Source organism: Nelumbo nucifera, chromosome 7 (genome assembly GCF_055504915.1).
Source record: "Nelumbo nucifera cultivar China Antique chromosome 7, China Antique-T2T, whole genome shotgun sequence".
Taxonomy (NCBI): domain Eukaryota; kingdom Viridiplantae; phylum Streptophyta; class Magnoliopsida; order Proteales; family Nelumbonaceae; genus Nelumbo; species Nelumbo nucifera.
Window position 1 is genome coordinate 1,539,525 of NC_142655.1, and position 27,613 is coordinate 1,567,137.

At 38.3% G+C, this 27,613-nt stretch overlaps 3 protein-coding genes and 1 long non-coding RNA gene across 6 annotated transcripts; 2 read left to right on the forward strand and 2 right to left on the reverse strand.

The window, feature by feature from the left end:
* The first annotated feature begins 2,295 nt into the window (after positions 1-2,295).
* On the forward strand, positions 2,296-4,381 carry LOC104597656 (tetraspanin-8). The gene has a single exon (XM_010259326.3). The coding sequence runs from the start codon at positions 3,461-3,463 to the stop codon at positions 4,109-4,111; it is 651 nt and encodes a 216-aa protein (XP_010257628.2). The 5' UTR covers positions 2,296-3,460; the 3' UTR covers positions 4,112-4,381.
* A 143-nt stretch (positions 4,382-4,524) lies between these two features.
* LOC104597655 (transcription repressor MYB5-like) lies at positions 4,525-6,305 on the forward strand. Of its 2 annotated transcripts, XM_088891957.1 has the most exons (3): positions 4,525-4,684; positions 4,810-5,172; positions 5,515-6,305. In XM_088891957.1, the coding sequence occupies exons 2-3, from the start codon at positions 4,874-4,876 to the stop codon at positions 6,182-6,184; spliced, it is 969 nt and encodes a 322-aa protein (XP_088748083.1). In that variant the 5' UTR covers positions 4,525-4,684; positions 4,810-4,873; the 3' UTR covers positions 6,185-6,305. The 2 variants fall into 2 exon arrangements, with proteins under 2 accessions (XP_088748083.1, XP_010257627.1); XM_010259325.3 differs by having other exon boundaries at positions 4,525-5,172.
* An 88-nt stretch (positions 6,306-6,393) lies between these two features.
* Positions 6,394-20,308, reverse strand: LOC148790089 (uncharacterized). Of its 2 annotated transcripts, XR_016078705.1 has the most exons (3): positions 20,114-20,308; positions 13,193-13,272; positions 6,433-6,571 (listed from the first exon to the last, which is right to left on the reverse strand). It is a non-coding gene; the product is annotated as an uncharacterized LOC148790089 (long non-coding RNA). The 2 variants fall into 2 exon arrangements; XR_016078706.1 differs by lacking the exon at positions 20,114-20,308 and having other exon boundaries at positions 6,394-6,531; positions 13,193-13,439.
* Positions 20,309-20,462: 154 nt separating this feature from the next.
* LOC104597654 (small ribosomal subunit protein uS7) lies at positions 20,463-23,608 on the reverse strand. The gene is made up of 4 exons (XM_010259324.3): positions 23,442-23,608; positions 21,161-21,432; positions 20,870-21,073; positions 20,463-20,737 (listed from the first exon to the last, which is right to left on the reverse strand). The coding sequence occupies exons 1-4, from the start codon at positions 23,502-23,504 to the stop codon at positions 20,683-20,685; spliced, it is 594 nt and encodes a 197-aa protein (XP_010257626.1). The 5' UTR covers positions 23,505-23,608; the 3' UTR covers positions 20,463-20,682.
* Between the last annotated feature and the right edge of the window lie 4,005 nt (positions 23,609-27,613).

Below are 27,613 nucleotides of genomic sequence, written 5' to 3' on the forward strand. Positions count from 1 at the left end.
CAGCCACGTATTGGAATTTGATAAAATAGTTTCATTTTTTGTGTATATATATTTTTATATTATTATTTGATGTTAGTTAGGCATCATTAAATGCCAAATAAGCAAGAAGGTAAAAATGTTTCCATTGTAAGTAACATCAAAATGATATTTTCATTAAAAATCACTTTCATAGAATCTTAATCATTTAAGCAGTGTTTGGTTTGAAGGAAAAAGTAGGGAAAAGAAAGGAAATCTTTACAAATTTTGTATAGATTTCTTTACTTTTTCCTTCTTTTTCATATTTTTTCCTTTTAAACCAAACAGAGACTTAGTGTAGTTTGAATTGGTTTAATAGCTTTCAATCAAACAAGAAAAATGAAAAAGATAACAAAATGCCTACATAATGCTGATGTGGCAGAAACACCTTAAAAAAACAACTCAGTATCAAACACCATCTTAATCTACCTTCCTCCCCAATCTCCCATGGCCATTGCTCCCTCCGGTTTTATTCATGCTTAGCGGCTCCATGAAAATAAAACCTACTCGATTGTCCCTAATGTTGATCATAATATTGCTTAACTTGCTAGAACTTTGAAGCGTAGAGTTTTGTGCTACGAGGTATTTGGATGAAAGCAGAGTGGGAACTGCCCCTTGTTTCTGAGATAATTTCAGCATTTATTTCTCTAAAAACTCAAGAAGGACACTGAATTCTAAACGTTAGAGTGGATTCTGATCAAATTATGTGTGTATTTGGAATTATGGGCATTTATTAAATAAATGCTATCACATATGTGTCGTTTCAGCATTTTTCCCATTATAGAGATTTGTAAAAGCAGACTTTAAGTTATGTGCACATCTATCGTTGAGGGAAACTTCATTTTAGTTCTTCCGCCAATGGGTAGGCGTTTATCCACTATTTTTTTGATGAGATGTCCAATGATGCCTAAATATCAATAAACGGATTTATTATTACTTTTTTTGGTTTTACAAATCAGAATAAATGTACACGATTCCAAAGACATACTATATGTTCAATGGAAATCCGGAATGCAATTTAATCGATTTAACATTATAATGATGTTTTTTGGTAAAAAACAATATAATGATTGAAAAATATATAAACGACAAAGTGAGATGGGAAAAACTTTGAGAAGATAAAATTTGTATTTATTTTAGATTTGCACTGCAAACCTCCAACGTCAGAAGTATGTATTCAGGAAGCAAATAGCTGAGACATGTTGCTGACTTTCTTAATTCTAGGTCGGACACGTGGCAAATTGATAATCCAAATCCTTATTTTAGCCTCGATTTCCAATGCCACCTGTAATTTTCTTGACCCAAAATCGGTTAGTTAACATTTGCCATTACCATTCGTTTAGGACTTTTTAGTCCCAGCCTCACAGCAATTCAGAACATGTCCCACAACAAATGTTTGAGAATAAAGGAGTTAATATGTTGAGGTACAAATTCAGAACAGGTCCCTCATACATCTTATTCGAATCCGACCATGGGCATTGAGCTAGAAGAAATAGCTGATATCCTTCAAACTAATTGTCTTTTGCTTAATCGATAAGAATCGAGACATCGATCCATAGCCAAACCGGATACAAACAAGCAAACACAAACAGCAGCAATTTTGACGGCAAGTGGATTTTGACTATAAGATTGTTCCACGAGGCCGTCCAAGGTCCAACGAACCTACAGCGCATTGGGCCCCCATTTGATCAGTCTGTAAAATCAAACAGTAGATCCAATGAAGGGCTGAAATAGTATATTTGGATAAGATTAAGACGGCATTGGTTGATTAAGAGGATTCAAATTAAATAAGGTTCTGGTCAGCGCGGTCTGCAAATCACATGGTCCGCAAAGGAAGACCATGAGATTAATTAGCTTGGTCTGATCAAACGAAACTGGTATTCTGGTAATCATTCATCTCGTTATCGACTTATCATGATTGAAGATATGGAGCCCACGTCCACCTGGTTTAGTACTATTTACACGTCATTTTATTCACATGGTCCGCAAAGGAAGACCATGAGATTAATTAGCTTGGTCTGATCAAACGAAACTGGTATTCTGGTAATCATTCATCTCGTTATCGACTTATCATGATTGAAGATATGGAACCCACGTCCACCTGGTTTAGTACTATTTACTCGTCATTTTATTCCGCAACGTCGTTGATTTTCGGATTTAGCGGGGGAGTTCGGATCTGTTCCTTAGAAAGCGCTCCTCACATCGATCTCACGGTATGTTTTGACCGCCCACTGGAGTATTTTTAATATTTATATTATTATAAATTGTAGAGAAGTTGTCCAAAATCCATTAAATTTATCATAATTTTTCAAAATATCCAAAATTTACCCTGTCAGTGACATAATGATATCTCGACTAACAGAAATCGCTAATTTACTATTTTACCTTTTATTATGTTGACCCATTTTACCATATCCCAAAATTACTCAAATCATTCTTCAACCCAAAACCTCAACAGTAACATTGACTGCGTTGCTTCTCCCATCGTCTGAGAATGTGAAGATTTGAAATTGACTTCTGTAGAGAAGGAACAAAATCAGAAGAATCAAGAGAAAAGCCACCACCGACCCGATTGCGATTCCTGCAATAGCTCCTCCAGACAACTTCTTCTTTACATCACTCTTACTGTTGTTGGAGCTGCTACCTCTGCTTGTCGGCGGCACCGCTTTGTTAGGAAGGAGAAAGCGGCGAGCCGCAGAGCGAAGTGCTAAGGAATGAATCGGCCCTAAACTTTCGCACAGTCGTTGGAATCGAGCCATTCAATTGATTGAACAAGACGTTGAACTGATCAAGATTCGTTAGGCTCAGCTCCGGTATTAGACCAGTTAACTTATCGTTCTGCAGATACAGAGTCGCCGGTGGGATTATTGAAGGACGGAGAGATCCCAGCGGAGAAGTTATTCAAAGCAAGGTTCACGCGGGCAAGTTTCTTGAGTCCGAACAAGGACGACGGAATCTCGCTGGAGAAAAAGTTCCCTTGCAAATATAAATTGTGGAGGTCCGTACATGCGGCTAGACCGGACGGCAATGGACCGGTGAGAGCATTAAGCCGGATGACCAGCGTGTGGAGCTGCACCAGATTTCCGAAGATTCCTACGGGGATTTGGCCGATGAGTCCGTTGCCAAGAAGATGCAAGACGGTGACTAGGTTGTTCTCGCAAGTAATGCCTTGCCACCGACAAGGACTTTGCTCGGTCGTGTTCCACAAGAGCGACCTTCCACCGACAGCCAACTGGAAGAAGATGGTTCAGTGTTATCGATTTTGGTTGATCTTCTTGTAGTGAGAGGAAGATGGTTCGAGTGAGCAACAACCTAATAGGCATTCTAAACTTTGTGACGTTCCTGCTCTCGATTCCGATCTTGGGAGCAGGAATATGGCTGGCAAACCAGCAGCGACTGCGAGAAGTTCCTCGAGAAGCCCGTTATCGCTCTTGGAGTGTTTCTCATGGTGCTCTCTCTCGCCGGACTTATCGGTGAATGCTGCAAAGTCTCATGGCTTCTCTGGCTTTACCTTCTTGTGATGTTCCTCCTCATAGTTCTTCTCTTCTGCTTCACGATCTTTGCTTTCGTGGTGACTAACAAGGGTGCTGGAGAGGTGTTGTCAGGTAAAGGGTATAAGGATTATAAGTTGGGGGATTATTCCAACTGGCTGCAGAAGAGGGTTAACAACAACAACTGGAGGAAGATCAAGAGTTGCTTGATGGATAGCCATGTCTGCAAGAGTCTCAATAACTCTGCTGCCGAACCGGTGGAAGAATTTTACGCCCGGCATTTGTCTTCAATTGAGTCGGGCTGCTGTAAGCCTCCAACAGCATGTAATTTCCTATACGTGAGCCCAACAGTCTGGACGAAAACCAATACAACCAGCGAGCTTTCTGATTGCAATAACTGGAACAATCCCACAGGTTCGCTCTGTTTCAACAGCAATTCTTGCAAGGCTGGAGTACTTGACTACCTCAAGAAGGACTGGAAGAAGGTGGCTGTTGTGAACATTATCTTCCTCATCTTCCTCATTATTGTCTACTCTGTTGGCTGTTGTGCTTTCAGGAACAACGGAGAGGACAATGCTTACCCCAGATGGAAGGGATACCCTTAGATCACTGATTTAGTTCCGTCGCTCCGTTGCAAGATCTGATTTTCCAAGAAGAAAGAAACCAGTAACAAGAAAGTAATAAACCGGAGAACCCCATTAGCGGTTTGGAAAAACCAAACCCACTTTTCATCACTTCGACATCGTCCTAAAAGAGAGAGAGAGAGAGAGAGTAGGGTCACGAGAGATGTAAAAAACCCAGTTGTAGTTTCTCTGCAATTCTTTCCTCGTCTCTATTTTTGTAATTTCATAAGGATTGTTCGGTTGATTGCAAAACTTACCATAATTTTTCAAAAGGCCTAAAACCCACCATTCAGGGGTAATTTTGTCATGAAACTTGTATTAGGTTGACGTGGATAATTTGGGTCAATGAATTTTAACAGTGTTTTGATAAATTTAAGAGAATTCATAAAAGGTGACAGTGGGTTTTGGACAATTTCCCTAAAATGCATTCTTATTTATAAAGAGATGATCCAAATACAAGGTGCGATGTGGGTGTGAGGTCGATGTGAGGACCGCTCTGAATAGCAGATCCCAATTCGTAGCGAGAGACAGATCTCGTTATCCACTGGATCCCACGTAATTATCTCAATCAAATAGTATCTGATCGGTCAAATTGTGATGGTTAAGACTTAAGATGGACTAAGTAATTCTCCTATAACAAATTTTTTTTGATAACTTCCTGTTATTAAATTGTGATTCAGGAAATCATTTCAAAAGAAACAAAGCCAACTAAATCTACACAGAGAAAGAGAAAAACAGAGAGAGATGAGGAACCCAAGTTCGGCATCGGCGGTGTCGAGTACAAGTAAGACGCCGTGCTGTAGTAAGGTAGGGCTGAAGAGAGGGCCATGGACGCCGGAGGAGGATGAGCTTCTGTCAAGCTACATAAGAAGAGAGGGGGTAGGACGGTGGCGGACGCTGCCAAAGCGTGCGGGGCTGCTTCGTTGTGGCAAGAGTTGCCGACTCCGCTGGGTGAATTATCTCCGACCCTGCGTTAAGCGAGGACACATCGCACCTGATGAGGAAGATCTTATTCTTCGTCTTCACCGCCTCCTTGGTAACAGGTGCTAAAACTAATTTATACATATATTAAACCTCGTTGATTTCTCAATATTACTCTATCTTCTTCTCTCTTTGCTTTTCTCCTTCTGTCGTGCTTCTCAGCTTTTTCTTAGGGTTTCACTGTACATCTTCCTCCTTTTGTAGTTCTGTGTCTGTAGGTCAGATTTTCACTTCCAGCTTGCACCCTTTTCCTGCTCTTTCTTTCAACTCTGGCGTTTTCCTCTGACAGCTATTAGTATTTGTAGTTTTTTACTCATTCTTCCATCGCCAAAATCACGTTTTCATTCACTCTATTCTTTCTAAGAGCAGTCTTAACGTTGTATATAACTTTTCTGGTTTCTCAGATGGTCTCTGATTGCTGGAAGGATCCCAGGACGTACAGACAACGAGATCAAAAACTACTGGAATACGCATCTCAGCAAAAAGTTGATCAGCCAAGGGATAGATCCCAGGACTCACAAACCATTGAACCCTAACCCTAATTCCTTAGAAGATTTCCACACCCCGCCTCCTGCATCAGGATTAAATCCTATCCCGAACCTTGACCCCAACCCTAATTCTAGAGGTTTACAAGAAACTGGGGTTGGCGATGGTGCAACTACGATCTACAAGGGTAATAAACGTTTCAGAGAGATAAACGTAAACCTGGATCAAGATCATAGTGCGGCATTCGAAAATAGCAACGGGAACTGGCAGAAATCTGAAGGGTTCACGATCAGCAGCAACCTTGGGAACAACGAAGAAGGCAATATCGATTACTGCACCGATGATGCCTTCTCTTCGTTCCTGAATTCATTAATTAATTTGGACGTGTTTGGAAACCAAGAACAACAACAACAATATCAGCGGCAGCAACAGCCTAATCATCTAATTGCACCTCCTGATCCATTGCTAAATTCTGCACAAACTTTCGGAGATGGTGCACTCTGGGAAGCTGCAATCACGTCCTCTACAGCTGCTTTTAGCCATGACGAATATAAGCGGTTTATAGATCACGTCCATAAGCACTTCTGAATTGCTTGCTTGCACTAGGAACGGGTAGATCGATCAAAACCAAACTGTATGGTGATTGTTATTTTATGTATCTTATCTGTATCAGAAATAATGTTAATTAATCAATGTGAAGATTGAACAATTGCTTCTTGTGGATATGTATCTTCCCCTCTGCAAACAAACTGCAATTTATTTGTTTGCTCTTTAATCGTATTCTCATTTTAATGGAACACGTTTCAATCCACGAAGTATTCATCATCTTACACAGCACGAACCCATTTTTTCTAGCCCTTCTTTGCTTTCTTCTCCCATATTAGTTCATATTTTGTAGTATGATCTCTCAAGTACCTGTATTCGTTCCGCTGAAACTGATTTACAGGGATTCCAATCATGGTTGCAGTCTTGCAGCTAGAGTGATATAAAGCAGTCACCAAAAAGATGAAGAACACCGAAACATCATCATTCAGAAACTCCTATTATTAGTATTCCTTATTACTTCATATTGTGAGATCCAATTTCAATCTTTTGGTTGCAATGATTAATTCATAAGATGGAAACACAACATTAATTTGAGAGTTGAATGTGTAATTCCTTCACATTCATTTTCTGATGATGAAGATATTTTTAGATTTTTACTATTTGAGGTGCAGGTTGTATTTACCCTCTTGGATTATACAACATCTATGATCTAGCTTAATTATGAAGAGTTGTGATTAGGGGCGGCCACGAGCCTAGCTCGAGCCCAACTTACAAGCTCAATTAATAAACGAGCCAAGCTCAAGCCTAATAGAACTTGGCTCGTGAGGCTCGCGAGCTGAGCTCGAATATATATATATATATAATTTTAAAAAATAATATATATAATAAAAATATTATAATTCTTAATTTTTTAATATCAAATAAAAAATATTTTTTTATATAATTTTTTATTTTTATAAAACTTTTTTTTCTCAAATCGAGCTCGAGCTTACGAGTTTTTGACTCGAGCCAAGCTCGGGCTCAAGGTTCTAGCTCGAATCGAGCTCGAGCCTTGTATTATTCGGCTTGAATCCACCCTTAGTTGTGATCCCATGTGCCATTTTGTCATCTACTACTTACATCAAGGTTCAAAGTATCGGCACCTATTGGCCCGTATTGGTCAATACGTATCATTCCGGGACCCCTCCAATACGCCCCTACAGTGGGTGTATCGGGGGTCAGACTGGTTCAGGGGGTGGAGGAGCTCTAAACCGGCCCCCCTGAACCAGTTTTGAAAAAAATAAAAAAAAAAGTAAAAAATATGTATCGATTCACCTGATATGCCTCTATCGACGTATTAGGCTTATCGATATTTTGAACCTTGACTTACATAATTGCACTAAACTATAAGGCTGTGTTTGGTTTAAAGGAAAAAGTAGGGAAAGTAAAGGTAGGAAAACCTTTACAAACCTTGTATGATTTCCCTACCTATTCCTTCAAACCAAACATAGCCTAAAAGTATAAAGTGATAAAAGGGAAATTTCTATTACCCTATAATTTTCTTTTGCCAAGGACAAGAAAATGCACGAAATCCTCCGCTCAACCCTATAATGCATGCCCTCAATAATCAACTGTTTGTATAAATATGTGTACATGATAAACTCGAGGCAACAAACTGAGACATGAATTGTTCTTGATGTTAATGAAAGTTTACTTGATGTTCACAATTAATATTTTTAGTTAACAAGATAAAAACTGACCCCAAAACGGAATTTCTTTGGCCACTGGTGTCTGGTTAGTGGTTCAAGCGCCCAGGTCCAATGACTTCACCCATCAAGTTTATATATATCATAGCTTAGAATATTAGGGTTAAATGTGATGATTATATATGTATATTATTGGAGGAGACAAGAGAATGAGAACCATGGTTTTTTAAACAATACCGGAAATAGAACCTCTTTGGCTACCAGTTCCCAAGTCAAACACTCTGACTGTTTGGTCCGAACATCGGTCGATCGGGTTTTGGGATCCAAAACCGGACCTGAAACCATAACCGCAGTACTCAAGTTAACCGGTCAAAACATCCTGTCTATTCTCGCTTTCAAAAGATGACAATAACAACTGAGAGAAGAAGAGGAGGAGGAGGTGGGTGGGGGGTTGCCTCCTCCCTCAAATCCTTCCCTCCTTCCCAACGATTCCATTTTCATCCCCCTAATTTATTGACCTTGAACTGCTGTCCAGGTTGAAGAGCTTAACGGTTCAACCATCCGGCCGGGTCAAACAATTTGTTGACCGTTTCATTAGTTTTTTCTTTTTTTTGAGAAATCCTGGATTAGGTATAAAATAGAACCGAATAAGTGACCAGTCATAGGGTCAAATGGTTCGAGTGCCTGAGTCAATAACGGTTTTAAAGCCATATTTTTTAATGAATTATTAAAATGGAAAAGGCACTGAATACCCTGTACCCACATATATTATGGAAAGGGAGATGTACATTGTTTTAGCCATGTAAAAAACTATATCTTTGGTCGCAGTAAAATTTCATTTACACCGGTACAAATGCAAGAGAATGCAAATTTTCACTTACTATTATTTTGGGGTTTACTTCGCTTAGTGGGGCATTAGTTCACTTGTTGTGTGGCTGTCTTAATTTCATGATGCCGTAGAAAAAAGATGAAGTAAGCCTCGGATTTTTTTTTTCAAGTCATAAAAGCAACAATTATAAGGCATGAAAATCTGGTCTAAGAAGTTCAGTAAGTATTTTGGCATTCATAAGTTGGTAATATGAATGGAAAATTTTTCACCCAGAATATGTTCAGATGTTCTGTTAATGTAGCGATGGCAATTTAGGGTGAGCATTCGGTTTATTCAGTTAAAAACCGAATCAAATAAACTGAAATATTAAAAATCAAATTAAAAAAATAAAAATAGAATCAAAACTAAAATTTAGAAAAGTCGAAAAAACCGAAACTAAAATTTTTGGTTATTTCGATTAAAGTCGAATTTTAATAATATATACTTTATTATATATATTATAATATATAATATAAAATATATATTATGAAATCAAATTTCAGTATATTATATATTACATATAATAATAAAAAGTTTGGCTAATTCGGTTAACCAAAATTTTAATTCTAAAACTGAAATCAAAAACCGAAAAAGACAAACCAAAAAAACCAAAACCGAAATTTTCGGTTTTAATGGAATAGTGCTCACCCCTACCAATGGGGACCCTACTTCCTCAGCCCAATGGGATCGGAGATGGGTGATTGCTTTGGTGGGATGGGGATGGGGACGGGGATTAATAGGGATTCCCGATCGGGGTTGGTTATTGAGGTCCCCACCCTACCCTGATCGGATTATATATATTATTATGTATATGATATTATTTATAATTTTATATTATTTGTATATATTAAAACATATTTAAAATATTATTTATATTTTTAAATTTTTATTTATTTTAAGTAATTTTTTTTAAATAATATTACTTAAAAACATTTTGGGGATTTGGATCCCTACGGGGAACCCGTCCCTGTTAAAAATCGGGGATGGAGGACAACTTTTATCCCTGAAGGAGATCAAAGACAATGATGGCAATTCGTTTCAGAATCAGGGTCAGGGATGAGGAATATAATCCCTACCCCATTGTCATTCCTATATTAATATATTCTTTCATGATTTGTAAAATTGTTTAAATCCTGAATCCTGCAACTTTGAATTTGATAAAGAACTCAATATGAAAAATCTGCAGATAACGTATTTGGTGTAATTGTGCTCGATGAATTCTTTGTCCTCAGAAATAGATCTTAGGGTCGTTTGATTAACAGTTGGAATTGGAATTTGTCAGAATCGGAATTGAAATGGTCTATTCCCTCTGTTTGGTTCAGATAGGAATTGGAATGAGAATTTGATGAAATCAGCTGTAGTGGAATTTCATTACCCAAGGGAGGGGGAGGGAATGACTATTCTCTCAAATGGAGGAATGTCATTTCACCAGAAATGGAAATGAGATTCAATTCCACCCAATCAAATAATTCAAATTGGAATGGCCGGCTCCTATTCCTATGAACCAAACGGACCCTTAATTGAATTAATGGTTTCAGTGATTAAATGAAATTTTATGTACCGAGTAAGATAAGGAAAAATCTGTATTTGTTTTCTATTTGCATTCTTTCCAAACGGAGCTTAGTAGCATTAATTTGTAGGGCTTGGTTGCGTAAAACTCTATACCAAACGGCAGACACGTTTTATTTGGACAACTAGTCAAAAGTTCAGTCTAACTGTTAGATCCTCCTATAACCACACTGCAAATTTAATTTCATGGCTAACTTGGTTTGCCACGTGGATTTCATGCCACCTACTTTGTATTTACAAAATATAGGGGTATTTATAAAAAACGGAACTAAATCGATGAAACCAAACAGAAAAATCCGGTTGGTTCTATGTTTTGGAAAAACCAAAGATAGCGGTTCAATTTTGGTTTAACATAAACACATATGCATTATATAAATATAAATAATGTATAATATATTATACAATTATATATTACTAGTATTTATATTATACAATTATATATTTATTTATAATATAGATTATAAATTGATAAAAAAGCGAAACAAGCAAAGAACCAAATCTGTCAAAAAACAAACCGATCAATTGATTTATCGATTGGTTTTCTTTCAGTTTCGATTTACAGTTTTTCAAAAATCGGTAGTATCAGTTCAGTTAAAAAAAAAGTCCCACGGTTTGATTAAACCCCCAAACAAAATGCATCCGGCCCATCCTGGTAAAGCTTGTTAATGACATTGACCAAAGATTGGATCCACGTGGCAATTTTAAAGTGAAAGTTGGCCACTCCCTATTCATAATCCCTTGTAATTGTTCATTGGAAATATTTCCCTATGAATAATACAAGTATGAATATTTTCAATTCAGGTCTACAAAAGGTTGTAAATTGTGATGAAATCTGAATTTAGTGGGAGTACTCACAAGCTGTTCCCACATCCCTACCCTTGGGCATTACATTACAGCATCGCCCTTGTCATTCATGGGGAGATGATCCAACACAGAGTGGTGGTGCTTTCTGGGTAGGGAACAGGATGTGGAGAACAGTGCATGGGTAACAGGTCATCAGAAAAAAAAAAAGGTTATACCAGCATGTAAGAAACATGTGGGACTTAGGGTCTTAGTGGCACACATGCCAATACAATGCAGTCTTGCGTGGTCAAATTACATATGGGTAGGGGTGTTAATGGACCGGTATTGGATTAGACCTTGTTCAAACTAAAATCAATTTGGACAGATTGGATAAACCAACAGGACATATTGAATAAGACCAGTCGAGACTAGACCTGTTCATGGGCTGGGCCGGGCTTGGGCCGTGCTTTCACTCTATTAACAGATTTTTTTAAGGCCCAAGCCCGAGCCCGGCCCGACCATCGGAACTATAACTTGGGCCCGAGCCCAAAGTCTAAAGCTCAACTTCTTACAGCTGCTATCGTTGAAATGGCTGAACAGAGAGAGAGAGAGATTAAAAAGAAAAAAAAACAAAAATGTATATATTAAATTATTTATATATATATATTATAATAAATTTTATATATTTTATATTATATAAATTAGTTAGGCCAGGCTTTTTGACAAATCCAGAGCCCGGCCTGAAACACAATCGGGCTTGGTGTTTTGGGCCCAAGGTCAGGCTTGTGGGCCTGACTACATGTCTAAGCCTGACCAGGGTGCAGGCTGGGCTGGGCCGTTAGGCTACTCGGCCCATGAACAGATCTAGTCCAGACTTAATGGTCCAAAGTATTTATTGCATTGGATTGAAACTGGTCCATCCATCATGAATTTATATTGGATTGGGTTGGATTGGACAAATATCTGTTCCATTGATAGAAGATAAGGATATAGGTGTCAATAAAATAGGTTTGGGTTAAAATTAATCTAAATTAAAACAAATTTGAACAGATTGAACGATCCAGACATTGAATTAGATCGATCCAAAATGGTCCAAAATATTTGTTCGATTGGATTGAACCTGATCCATTTGTAATGAATCCATATTGGACTGGACCGGATTGGACCAAATCCAATACAAAGGTGCTTTGATACTTGAATAGAGACGCTGAATGTGGAAATGATAAGCATGAGAAGTTGGCAGAATAACTAATAGCGAGACGAGTAAAAGCTCTAAACACGGGCATGTTCACTCATGTGGGTCACTCAACTAGTTTTTGCACATTCGCAGTAGATCCTATGGCCTATAAACCACAAGAGTTATTGGGCCACATGATAGTTGTGGTGGGCCGCACCCACTAGATAACGAGGTCAAGTTTGGTTAACACCCACCAAACTTCAAAGAAGTTGGATTTATATTGGATACAGGATGGGCTCCCCACAGCCCATCTCGTCCGTGATTTGGGAACATCTCCTGTCATGGGGAGATGTTCTCAATGCATGGGGATGGGCTATGGAGTGCCTGTGGGAGCACGGTCCGTGGGATTGAAGCCTACATATCTTGTGTGTGTGAGAGAGAGAGACAGAGGTAAACAAGGTATTGAAGCCTACATATCTTGCTGTCTTAAAAATTATAAACACAAAAGGAGGAAATTTATTGAAGTTGAACAAGAGTTTTGGGCTGGAAATGGGATCAACAAAAAGATGAGATCGGCTTTAGTGCTCACAAGACCATGTTGATACTGTTTACATATCCTTTTACATCAAGAATTGAGAATATCTCCGTACTTGAATGTAATTTTTCATGGGAAGATATTTCCAATGCAAAGCTGCATGCAAGTGACTGTGTGAATGGTGTGAGCACCCGATTTTGAAATAGACGCAAGGTGAACATGAGGAAGAAAAAAAATAAGGAATTCGGTTTCGGTTAGTGCAATGCCCGTCCAAACAGCCTTTATAGTCTTGCATTGGGAATATGTTTGTACTTATGTGTAGGGAAATATTCCCAATACAAGATTGCACTGACCGAAGCCAAACTAAAAAACAAGGATTACATATATTTCACTCAAATGTAAAGCATAAGCTCAGTGCTCAAGACTGACTCACCGGAAAACAGAGAGACTATTATCTTCCATCCTCCCACACTTTTGCTGACCACGCCCATAATCTGCGCTGCTTATTTGTTCCTACATCAACATTTCCACGTTGCGATAAAGCTTATGAGTTGAGTTTTGATTAGGGAGAAAGAAACAGGAGAAATGGCAGCTGAAATAGCAATGTGGTTTCTTTGGATTGACTGGTAGATTTAGTGAGGTCATGTATGTGTTTATGTCAAAATTCGAGGAAGTATGGTGTTGATGGGCAGAGTGAGATAGGAACCGCCCAAAAGCCAACCATTTGGAGGACTTGAGACGAGAGTGTTCAATACTGTTAGACGGACCAACCTTTCTTTTCTACTTTCTACCTCTCTTGCCCTTTGCCTTTTGCTTTCCTATTTCAATTGCCCGTTAGATGAGGGACATTTTTGTCATTTTAAAAATGAGTTAGATGATTCATTGCTTCATTGTTTGGTTGGTTGAGATTCACCAAACGGTTCAAATAAGAGAGAGAGAGAGAGAGCTTCTCGCACTGACCTCACAAGCAAGTACCAGTTGCACATCAGAAACATTTCGTACCATGGTTTTTAAAGCTGATTCGGTGACCGAACCGGTCAGGGGTCTGGTTACTGGGTCGAACGGTCTGACCATTTGAACCGAATGCTTGGCCCGTTCTAACAGAAAAATAAAAAATTAAAAAAAAAGGAGTCAAAACTGTTTGAACGGTTCGAATGGTTAACTGCCCGGTTCAGTGGTTCGCTGACCAAAATCAACAGTTTTGGGAGGAAATCCGGTTTTTGGGAAAAACGGAAGGTGACCGATTCCCGGTTTTTCTAGTCCAACTGTCTGGTCTGGTCTAATTTTGAAAACCATGTTCCGTACTTGTCTGTTATTATTCAAGTGAAACCTTCCCAATACATAGGTAGATGTGACTGTGAGGTCAGTGTGAAGAGAAAGATTCTAATTCACTGCTAATCTGCCACTTATATAGCCAAATAACAAGCAATGACATTGGCAACAATTACAATGAATGTTTGGATCTGCTGACCACAACTGGACTGGAGGCACTAACTTTCTGGCCAAAGGTCCCCAGGTAAGAGAAAATCTAACCTCTTATTTCTTAGGCTATGATTGGGAGTGCTTAAAAACAAGCGCTTATTTGGACAGACATCACACCAAGAAACACTTATTATGTTTGAAATATAAAAGCATGAATATGTGCTTATTCATGAGTATAAACACTTATTTGAGAAGCCCAAATTTTGGATTTATTTTTAAACGCTCATTTTCTTTCTAGCCTGTCTTGGCCAGCCACATCATTTTGAAAACACCTATACAGCTATAATACCCATATTTGAAACAACTGATTTTTCACCAAACGTTCATAAGCATTTATTCATGAAAACTCCGCCTTAGTTTGTATATTGGTTCAGTTCAAGTTTGTATGCAATTCTGCAATCCCTGCATGAGCCTCGAGATAGTGGGAGTGGGACCAGAACCCAATGCATATAAACAAAGTCCTTGCTTTGTTCCGTATATGGAGTAACGATTTATGGCTGGTAAACTGATGACTAGAATGGTAGAGATGAAACATGCGGTTTGGAAACTTAGGATTTGCTTCTCCTTCTTCTCTTCAAAGAACTTCATTAGTTTGGATCAAACCTCCTCATTTGCACATTAAAATCAATACTGATGGAGCATGGTCTCCATCAAAAGCTGCAGTTAGTGTCATTGCTCGAGATGAATTTAGATCACTCCTGGTTGCCAAAGTCTTGTTGGTGAAGAGTTTTTCTCCCATTGAATCTGAATTTAAAGCAATTCTAGAGGGTCTTCAACTAGCAAAATCTTTCATCTTGGACCCAATTATCATAGAAAGTGATGCTAAAGTTGCTCTTCAAGTTCTCTCTTCGGATCTGGAGCCCCCTTGGAGTTCGCTGCTAGTTTGCCTTGGATTGTAAAACCATCCCAAAATCCTTCTCATCCTGTGCTTGGTATCACACCCCTCGGTCCTGTAATAGAGCAGCCCATGGGCCTGCCCAATTTGCTCTAAGACAAAACCGATTGTTTACTTGGTCGTCTATTCCAGATTGTATCAGATCTATTATTTTGGATGAGATGTAACTTCCAAGTTGAAAGTTAAATAAAGTTTTTGCCCTATGGCTTCAAAAAATAATTAAAAAAAAAAGCATGCGGTTACAATTCCAATTCATGGGTTGGATTCGGAAGCTACCCACCTACCATTCCCTTGTCCAACTGCAACCTACAAAGAATAAATCTGCTATAAGCCTACAACAGTTTGCCCAATTGGGGTAAACTTCTTATAATTCTAGTGGTTTTAACTCCAACAGTCAAGTATGTATTAGAAGGATATGCAAAACTATAACTTATAGTCCCAAAATTCCAGATTGTTCAAATTAGTTTACCCACATGGACTTACTTCTTGACATCTAGAATGTTCCCTGACATTGTATATATTTCCATTATCTTCCATATGCCAATACATGAAGTTTTTCTTCAACGAGTTAGTTTCATTTTCTATTGCGTAGTTGGTCTTCTGTTATGGTATCAGAGTGGTAGTTCCATCCCGCCTGTTTTCCTTGTTTTCTTCTCTTGATTTTTTTCTGTGTTCTTTAACGATGAATACCAACACAACCACCATGGCCTTGAGCGATCCAAGATCTCCTTACTTTCTTCATCTGTCGGACAATCCAGGGGCGGTGCTTGTTTCAGCGCCACTCACCGGCGACAACTATTCGACTAGGAGCTGTGCAATGAAGAATGCTCTCCAAGCGAAAAACAAATTCTCCTTTGTAGATGGAAGTCTGTCGTATCCAGATTTGGCCTCCGGTGATCTTCTAGCTTGGGTGAAATGCAATTCCATGGTGATCGGCTAGGTATTCAATTCTGTGACCCGAGATCTCCATGGAAGTATAGCATACATTGAGACAGCTCAAGAAATCTGGAAAGACCTTGAAGATCGGTATTCACAGGGCAACGTTTCGAGAATCCACCAGTTGAAACGTGACATCGAGCTCTTGAATCAGGGTTTGATGAATGTAACTGCATATTTTGCAAAACTGAAGGGACTATGGGATGAGATGTATGCCCTCATTCTTGAACCTGTCTGCATTTGTGGCGCGACCAAAGATTATGTGGCAGAAAGAGAACGGGAAAAATTGTATCAGTTTCTCATGGGATTGAATGACAACTTCAATTCTATTCGATCCAACATACTGGCTATTGAACCAGTTCCTGGAATCAATCGTGCTTATGCGTTGATCATCCAAGAAGAACGACATCAATCGGCAGCTTCACATCGTATTGTTCAAATCTGAACAATCCAGTCCAGATTTGCGTTGCGTATGGGATGAGATCGTGCTTATGCGTTGATCATACTGGTCGTCCAGTCCAAATCTGGACATCACATGCAAGATCCTAATTCTCAGTCTCGCAGCAAACTCTATTGTGATCACTGCAAAAAGAAATGCCACACTAGAGACTGATGCTTCGAACTAGTGGGTTATCCCCCAAATTGGGATCGTAATAGGTCAAATAGATCCAAGAAAGAGAATTTGCTACCTGTTGCGGCACATGTTTCTACAACCACAGACAATCTTACTCCTATCTTTACACTAGATCAGTACAATCAGCTGTTGTTGCTCATTGATCAAGGCAAGCTGCAGGCTAACACTACTAATCTTGTTGGTACTGTCACTCATACCTCATCATCTTTAAATTCCATACACTAGATACTTGACAGTGGAGCATCAGACCACATGTCACCCTCCAATGTTAATCTCACTATATGCTACTCCATAAATTCACCAAAGTTTGTTAGTTTGCTTGATGGATCCACATTACCTATAGCACATCAAGGTTCCTACAAGATCACACCTCAACTCACTGTAGATCACGTTTTTCGTGTTCCTGATTTCCACTGCAATCTACTTTCAGACAACAAATTAACCTCCCAACTGAATTGTGCAGTTACTTTCTACCATGATTTCTGTATTTTACGGGACCTAGTATCGAGGAAGGAGATTGGGAAGGGTAAGATGTGGAATGGAATATACTACCTTCACCCACCATCCAACTCAACTCATAACTCCACCACCAACATTACTCCACCGTCAACATACATGCTATGGCATCAACGCTTAGAGCATGCATCATCTCTTCGGGTCACCACCATTTCTAGCATTCTCCCAGTGATGCAAACCGGAGGTGTGAAATTTTCCACAAGCCAAAACTTACTAAACTTCCATTTCCAATTAGTACTACTCAGTCTATAGTACATTTTTAATTATTACATTGTGATATTTGGGGTGGATATAAAACGCCCTCCCATAGTGGGGCACATTACTTTCTCACTATAGTGGATAGTTGTACTCGTAGCACATGGGTTTACCTAATGAAACATAAGGCATATACTCTGATTTTCTTAGTCTCATTTTGTCACATGGTTAAGACACAACATAATGCTATTATAGAGTACATCAGATCAGATAATGGGTCTGAATTCTTGTCTGGACCCATGCAACAATTTTATTCACAAGCAAGGATCATACATCAATGATCCTGTGTTGACACGCCCTAATAGAATGGTGTTGCAGAACGCAAACACCGACACTTTTTGGGGCAAGTGTATACTTACAGTAGCCTACATCATAAACTACACCCTGACACCCAAACTTCAAGGAAAATCACCAGTTAAAGTTTTGCTCAACAGATCTCCTTATTTCCACTTTAAGGTCTTTGGGTGTTTATGCTTTGCTCGGGTAGCTCCACCAACTCATGATAAATTTGCCACACGAGCTCGAAAGTGCATATTTGTGAGATACCCATATACCCAAAAAGGAAACCGCCTGTATGATATAGAGTCCAAAACCATATTCGTATCTAGAGATGTGACTTTTTATGAAACCCAATTTCCTTTTAAGGACTGCCACCCAAATCCGATTCAGCCCGTTCCCCCACCTATTATTCCTTTACCCCAAGAGGATGTTGAATCCACTATCATTTCACAACACTCCCATCTTGATGCTCCACCCGACCATACCATAGATTAGCAACCTTGGCCATCTCGTTCTAGGCGAGCACCATCCCATTTAAAGGACTACATCTGCTCCATACTCCCATCTTTGCAACAATAGTCCCATGCCCTCACATCATCGTTGATTGAACCCAATAATTATACAGAAGCATCTCAAGATCCAAAGTGGCAATAGGCCATGGCCGAAGAAATTGAAGCTCTTGAGCGAAACAACACTTGGTTCATTGTTGATCTCCCACCAGGAAAGATAGCCATTGGTTCAAAATGGATTTACAAAATCAAACTAAAACCTGAGGGTACTATTGATCGCTACAAGGCCTGCCTAGTGGCCCGTGGATATACTCAAATTGAGGGGTTGGAATATCATGACACTTTTGCCCCTATCGCCAAACTGGTAACCATGTGTTGCTTGTTAGCAGTTGCGGTAGTTCGAGGTTGGTCTCTTCACTAACTTGATGTCAACAATGCCTTCTTAAATGGTGATCTTCATGAGGAAATCTATAAGTGCACCATACAAAGTTTATCGCCTACAAAAGTCCCTATATGGGCTCAAGCAAGCGTCAAGGATGTGGTTTGAAAAATTCCTGTTGCCTTACAAGAATATGGCTTCTCACAATCCAAAGCTGATTATTCACTATTCACACTGTAGAAATCAGATACCTTCACAGCAGTTTTGGGGTATGTTGATGATCTTATAATTACTGGTACTCAAGAGTCATGCATTCAAGAGCTGAAGGATTATCTATACTCATGCTTCATTCTCAAAGATTTGGGCCCTCTCTCTTATTTTTTGGGCATTGACGTTCAAAGATCTAAATCGGGAATTTTCCTGTGTCAGTAGAAGTACATTCATGATATTCTACAAGAAACAAACATGCTTAACTATAGGCCTGCTAAAATACCCATGGAGCAATTATCACCACTCCATAATGACTCCAGCCCATTATTTCAAGATCCTGGACAATATAGAAGACTTGTGGGCCAATTTGTCTACTTACAAGTCACTAGACCAGAACTAAACTTTGCAACCAATACTTTGAGCTAGTTCCTTCACAAACCTCGACAGGTGCACATAGATGTAGCTTTACAAGTCCTACGGTACTTGCAAGCCACAACATCTCATGGGCTATTTCTACCATCTACTTCTAACCTCGCCCTCAAAGCTTTTTGCGATTCTGACTAGGCCTCATGCCTCACCCAGAGTGTGGTGTCTCGGTCATTTGCAGAGGTAGAGTATCGTGCAATGGCTATAGCTACTTCAATGTTATTGTGGCTCAAGCATCTCCTCCATGACCTTGAAATCACCATTAAAGGTCCTATGCATCTCTATTGTGACAGTCAAGCAACTCTCCACATTGCCAACAATCTTATATATCATGAACAAACTAAACACATCGAAATCGACAGTCACTTCATTCGCCAGCACATTGCAAACAACACAATTGCTACTCATCATATTTGCAGTAAAATCAGCCGGCAGACTTCCTCACCAAACCTCCGAGGCCTCTTCCATTTTCTATACTAATAAGCAAGTTGGGCATCCAACCTACCCCTGCTCCAACTTTAAGGGGGGTATTAGAAGGATAAGCAAAACTGTAACTTATAAACCCAAAATTCCAGATGGTTTGCATTAATTTACCCACGTGGACTTACTTGTTGACGTCTGGAATGTTCGTCTTCCATATGGCAATACATGAAATTTTTCTTCAACGAGTTAGTTTCATTTTCTGTTGCGCAGTTGGTCTTCTGTTAGTATGTTTGGCACTGAGATTTTAAATATGATCCTAACTTGGGTAAATAATTTTGAAATGAAGCATTTAACGGGGGACATGGCCCAAAGAAAATACAGGACAAATAACACATTAGGCCACCCATTACCTTGTCATGCTCGTGTTCCGAGCCTGTAATTTCACCGACTCCCATGGTCATGGTGGCCTTTAGAGCATGGAATGGATACCAGTCTCGTGATACTGCAATAGAATGACAATACCAAGGGATTACGAAGATGTAATCAAAATCCCGTTATATACCGCTTGCTACGACCATTACAATATATATATATATATACTCCATTAAAAAGCGTGCAACTTCACCCAGCTTGTGTTAAAATTTACCACATGAGATCATTAATCCATCTGCAATTCGAGCCTCCACCCAAAGAAGGGAATTTGGGGTTACAACGTGAATGAACGGTCTTATTTGCAGTATTGGAAATTTTGACAATTAATTAAGCCAAAAATTCATCATTGGCATTGAATAATGTCTACGAAACCAAAACCACTAATGGGGAAAAGAGAAAAATAGCCAACAAAACTGGAAACGAACCTCTTGTATACTCAGACAACCTAACTATTGAAAAGGAAATGAATAAGACTGACACAAAAAACCAAATTTCTTACGATCAAATACATCCCCCCTCAAATAATAAATACCCACCGAAGGTCCTCTCAACGGTTGGCCTTGGCAACTCGTTCAATCTCGTCCTTCTTCTTTATGGCATAGCTGTAAACAAAGAAAGGCAAAATGAGGTCGATAGGAGAAAAATGAGTTAAAGGGGTGTGAGACTGAGAGCATGATATCTTTCTGAAGCTCAAACTGAATAAAAAGGGAAACAAGTATAACTACAAAGTTCACCTGTTGGATGATCCCTTGGCAGCATTAATGAGCTCATCTGCCAAGCACTCTGCTATGGTCTTGATATTCCTGAAGGCACTTTCTCGGGCACCAGTTGTAAGAAGATAAATTGCTTGGTTAACACGTCTCAAGGGAGAAATATCAACGGCTTGACGCCTCACTACACCAGCAGAACCGATTCGAGTTGCATCTTCTCTTGGCCCACTACACCATTAGTAACCAAAACAAATTAGATGGGAAAAAAATTACAAGATTGAATAGAAGCTAAGAGAATATTTACTGTTTGTGTACCTGTTTATCACAGCATCAACAATAACTTGAATAGGATTTTGGTCTGTGAGAAGATGGATAATTTCCATGGCGTGCTTCACAATTCGGACAGCCATAAGTTTCTTACCATTGTTCCTTCCATGCATCATCAGGGAATTGGTCAACCTCTCCACAATGGGGCACTGAGCCTTCCTGAATCTCTTGACAGAGTACCTCCCAGCCGTGTGTGGTACGTAGGTTGCATGCTTGGATGGAACCACACCAATGTAATCCACCAAAGATATGTCACCAACCTGCACAAAGCATCAAGGCAATGATTGTGGAAATTGTTTTGACAAATAATTCTGATGATTGTGGTTGTTGATTATAATTTTCCATCCTAGTTATCACTATATTTTCCACATCAGACATTAGGAATGCCCAGAATCTATACCAATTTTATGCATGACCAACTGTGGGGATGTTTCGTTCCTTGGCTTGCTTTTACTTGGAAACATTGCCACATCAGCACCACCAAGAGATTTTGAGTTTAATGGTCAATTTTCTGTTTGGTTGAGACTGTTTTGAGTTAAAACAGTCATACAAAGTTTTCTACCTGAAACACAAACCAGCGGTGCTTCAAGGCATACCAATTTGATGTTTCTTGTTTTGGGAAGCAAACATCTGAATATCCTGGCTGATGTCTGCTGATATGATGCTGACATGGATGAAAACATGCATTTCTCACCAAATAAGATTCAAATACAAACAGTAGTGTGCATTTCAAGTATAATTTCAACTCATAACAGTGAAGGTTGAAGTGCCAACAGATCCAAAAATAACCTGGTATACATTCTTAAGATAAAAAATTGTCATAGGTCATATGCCAACACTATCTGCTTCTTTGTATTTACCATTTTTATTCTAAAATCTCTCAACTGTTGTTTACCTGGTATCAAAAACTTGGGCTAGGTCTTGTAAAGACAAGGAAAAAGAAAAGAATAATCCAGATAAGCACTAAAAGTTTAAAACACCAATGCAATATCCCCAATCAAACATCATTTAGGATTGAAAACAAATCATCTACATAACATCTGACTGCTTACATAGAACACAGGTTTCAAGTAAGGACGAGTTGATGCTTCAACACAAGTACAAATGTTTTTTTGATAGGTATCACAAGTACCAATATAAAAGCTACCTCTAGTTCAAGACATGCTCGGTTTCATTAAGTTGATCAAATCTACAAAGCTTGACAACGGAGAAGCACATTACAGTAGTACATTTATGCTTCTAGCTGGAACCTTATTAAAAATGGGGGCGTATGGATTGGTTCGGATCTATATGGAATTTTTACCCCACGCTTGTTCTATATTTTCTCCCTGGTTGATGATAGTAGGCACAATTCAAATAACCTATGCAGCTTTAACATCTACCGCTCAATGCAAATTAAAAAAGAGAATAGCTTATTCTTCGGTATCTCATGTGGGCTTCATAATTATAGGATTTGCTTCCATAACTGATACGGGACTTACACGGGCCTATTAATCATTATGCTCTTTTTCTAAATTCTTCCACTTCATAATCTACTGTTAGAGACATCTTTAGCAACCTCCTACCGTAACTAAAGCAACGTAGAATTATCGCATTAACATGTTAACAATCCCCATCTAGTCTAGCCTTACTCTACACAACATCACAAGCACAATGTGCAAGTAAGAAGGGTATCCAATGCAAATCACTTTTATTAGTTGCAAACAGACGGCACAATACACCGTATAGATAATCAGACAACTTCTTAACTTCTAAGCAACTTTAGACTCAGGAGCGTCTAGGATTCTAAGCCTTACGACTATAGAAGAAAGGAAAATAATGGCAAAAATACAGCCGCAGCTCTCAAATATCCAATGTTGAGAGAGAGGCGTGTAGAAGACAAGAAAAAATAATTGAATAACAGGAAAGTTTAGACATAAAACGTGCCGCAAACTGCTTTTATTTAGGTTCCTTTTACTTAGATATCACAAGGATTAGAATTTTTCATACCAGTTTGTAGATTTATTTTTTTGCCTCCTTTACAGAGAAAATTTTGTCTACAGGCCTTTTTGCTTGGAAGCAAACAGAACCCTAGGAAAACAAATCGCTTCAGGAAATTAAAAGAATAGATCGTACACAAGACACAGATCAATGGTTCCAGTAAAGGAAAAGTAGACGACATTCAAGTAGAGAAATCCAGAGAACAGTGGGCATTGTAGAAATCCCATACAGCGCTCTATAGGAGTAAAAGAATGGGGAGGAAGAGGCTGGGGTTTCTAGAGGAACAAACCTGGACATCGTCGAAAGACCATCTGTTGAAAAGCTTCACCTCTGGTTGAGCGACGATCGCCATGGCTGCGGAACGGAGCTTCTCTTTACTTCTCTAAAACCCTAGAGCGTTCACTCACACATCACAACGAGGCAAAACAAGGCTCGACAAAATATATAAATCTATCCCATACGAGACAACCTCATACATCATTACCTATATAAATAGATAGCGCCAGAAGTTTGGGCAGCGTACATCAACTGATCTTTCGATGCTTTCTCAAACAATTCCAATCTGAAGGGTAATATCATCACATATTGTGGGTTACAATAGATCATGGCGTATAAGAAATATTTTTACCGAAACCCTAAATTCGAGTCATACAAATGGTAGTTAGGGACTGTGGTCGGGCCGTGACCCGTGATGGGCTGAGCGTCGTGGACTGATCCTACAAGGACTATGACAACAATCGTTACATAAATGATAAATCACGTTCGAAAAAAAGCGTTATTTACTAGAACACCCTCTATGACATAGTTTATATTTTACTAAAACACATTATATGGTTTTGTAATCTATTTACTTAATCACCTTAGAACTATTTGTTTTGCTAAAATAGTAATATGATCACCTAAACTAAGTGGAAAATGTTCAAGGACATGAACCCATTGTTGTTTATTCCAAAAGGGAGGAAATATTCAAGGGTAAGGATCTATGGTTGTTTATTCCAAAACACTTTTTTATATAGAAAATAATATTGACAAAATAAAGAAAATAGAGTGATTATTTGTGTTTTATTAGGAAAAAAATGATTTTTTTTGTTTTTAGCTTCTTTTGATTAAATTTATTTGAATGGATGTTAGGGTTAAAACTATCATTTTTTTTTTTACTTTCATCTAATGGAAGGTCGTTAAGTAAATTGATTGCAAACTATAGGGGACATTTTAGTAAACACAAACTATAAGATATTGGTTTTAGTAAATTCATTAAATTACAGGGGGTGTTTTAGTAAATGATCCTCAAAAGGAAATCATGTTGTTGTTTAGTGCCGCTTTGGGAGTTTTTTTTTTACAAGAGATCTCCAATTCACTCCCCACAAAGGTCGTGTTCACACCGTATTCAATCGGGCATTGGGAATATCCCCTTACATGTTTTTATTCATGGGAAGATATTCCCAATGACCAGCTCAAGTGGTTGTGATTGTGAGTGCGGTTTTGTGAGGACTAAATCCAAGCTTATTCTTCTTCTTCTTTTTTTTTACAATGGCTTTTGGCTTCTTGGTTTGTGAGGTGGGCCCAATCCGAACAACTAGTAAGCGATGAGTTTGGATATGCTAACCACAATCATCCAACCACACATTGAGAATATCTCTTATTCTTTATCTCATCAATATTCCCAATGTGCAACTAGATGAATGTGGCCAGATATGTATTATGGTCAACATATCCATACTCATAAGCCACACATGTTATGATGGAAACTCTTTCATGGCCAACCAATGTTTCAGCCCTCCAAGGGCTCTTATTTTCTTTTAGGGCCCATTTGAGAGGGCCAACGGCATGAAGCATAGTGGCCTCTAGCTTTTTGAGGTGGGCCATGCATTGCATACATAGCCTATAAACTATGGTGTCATTTGGCAAGTCTTTTTTTGAAAGATCTTACAGCAAATCAAATAGTCAAAAGACGATGTGAGGTTTTGCATTAAAATCTTAGTAGTTTGAAGATTGATTGATTAAGGCACATCTTTCCATGCATCTTTCTACGCGAAGATGCGATGAAAAAAGTTGAAAAGCTCTATTTGGAGTTTATCAAAAATAGCCCAAAACTGGTTTCACATGTCTTTTCGGAGCGACATCTTTTAGTGGCTAGATATTTTTCCAACCAAACGGGAAAAGACCAAAACTTAAGCTATCGATTGGGGTGAGCATAATTCGGTTAAAACCGAATAACCAAACCAAAAATTTCGATTTTGGTTTTTTTGGTTTTTGGTTAAATTGGTTCGGCTATTTCGGTTTCGGTTTTTGGAATTAGAATTTCAGTTAACCAAATTAACCAAACTTTTTATTATAATATATAATATGTAATATGTAATATATAATATATAATATATTATATATTTATATATTAATATATAATATATATTATAATATATATATAATAAAGTATATTATTAAAATTTGGTTTTAATCGAAATAACCAAAAACCAAACCGAAAATTTCGGTTTTAGTTATTTCGATTTTTCTAAATTTCGATTTTGGTTTTTATTTTTTTAGTTCAGTTTTTAAAATTTTGGTTTATTCGGTTTGGTTTTTAACCGAATAAACCGAATGCTCACCCCTAGTTGCCGGGCTTCTAAATAGCTATCAATCCGCATAAAATGATGCACCAAACGGGGCCTATGTTTAGTGAAAAAGAAAAATGAAGAACCCAAACAGACTTATCTAAGCATCTATAAATCATTTTAATAACTCTTCCGCTCACCCCTCCCAAATAAATGGGCCCTTACAAATTTCCTTACATGGGCTTTCCAATTAGCAAATGCCCACCCCAGTTTTCTAAAATTACTCTCCACCTTCCCTTGTTGTTGCATCATGATGACCTTGTCGGTTGTATTATGTCCTCAAACTTTTTAGAGACCAAATTGCCCTTTTTCATACATTATATTATTTGGACATTTCAAATTGATGTAGATCTTTAGTTTAGCTCAAATAAAATGGCATTAAAACTAATTAGGGGCCGTTTGGCAAGTCTTTTTTTGAAGATTTTCTAGTAGCTATGACAATCAAAAGACACATTGAGCTTTTGCATTAAGATTTGAGCAGCCTGAAGCCCATTTGGTTAAGGCATGTCTTTCCTCGCAAAGACGAATAGGAAAAAAAACACAAAAGCTCCATTTAGAGCTTCCCGAAAATCACTCGTTTTGGGCTTCTCGTATCTTTTTGGTGTGTCGACTTTTGACGAATAGTTCTACTGCAAACCAAACGAGAAAAAATCAAATTGTGGTTTGCTGGACTTGTAAATAGCTGATAGACCGCGTGAAAAAACACGCCAAACGGGGCCTAGATTGAAGATGATAAAATTCTTTTTATTTTTGTTCGATTAGAACTCTGAAATGGAGAAAAGGAATAGCAGATAAAATTGTGATCCTTTACCAATATTCTGAAATGGAGAAAATGAAATATACAGATACATGTCATCCTTTACCAATATTGTGAGAGAAACTTGCTAGTGGTCAAACAAGACCAAGTGGGCTTTTGGGGAATTAAACTACATGTTGGGTTTGCTTGATCTCAAGGTATTAATACCAAATTGACAAACAAGTAAGGTATTAATTCCAGGGATGAGCCTGGTCTTGTAAAGAGAGGCTCGTTCGAGTTGCCCAAGTATTAATACCAAAAAGCTAAGATGGTCTTGTAAATCTAAGGCCTGATTGCTAGAGTCAGGGACGATGAGCCTCTTTTTTGTTGTTGTCTTTTTTTTACTAGTAATTAAGCACATGCATTGCACTTGAGAAATTTCTCTTCGTATTAATTATTTGAATTTTAGATATATCATAGTTAAGATAGAAATTGAAAATTAAAAAAAATAACAATATGATTAAAAATAAATTAAATATTTATTATTCAATTATGACATCATGCATTTTTTTTTGAAAAGTTGGATCATTGACCCAACATCTAGATAAGAAATAGCATTGCTTTTGGATTAGTTTTAAATTAGGGGAAATTATAGTCGGAGCCGACTGTACTTTTAAAATTTGGTTACAAGTTGGTCCATAAACCAACAAAACTTTAACAAACGGCTCTACATTTCAAGTTATAAAATCCCTCGCCATGTCATAGGAGGCTTATGTGGCTATTGCCAACATGGGTGTTAATGGGACTCTTAATCCATATTGGACATAATAAAAATTTTATACTGAAATTAACCTTTAATGTTGGGTGATGGGAAAATAAAAAAGGGTTTTTAGTTTCTTTCTCTCTCAATCTCCCTCACACTTTCACTCATAGTCATCTTTATCTGCTCAATGACTATGTGATTTGAAAATAAATAAAAATGGGTTTTGGTTTCTGTATTTACGTTCTCTATATCAATTTCTCTCATTCTCTCTCTCTCTCTACCTATCGTTCTCCTTCAATCTCTCTCATTCTCTTTCTAGGTCAATCTCTCATTCTCCCTTAATTTCTATCGTT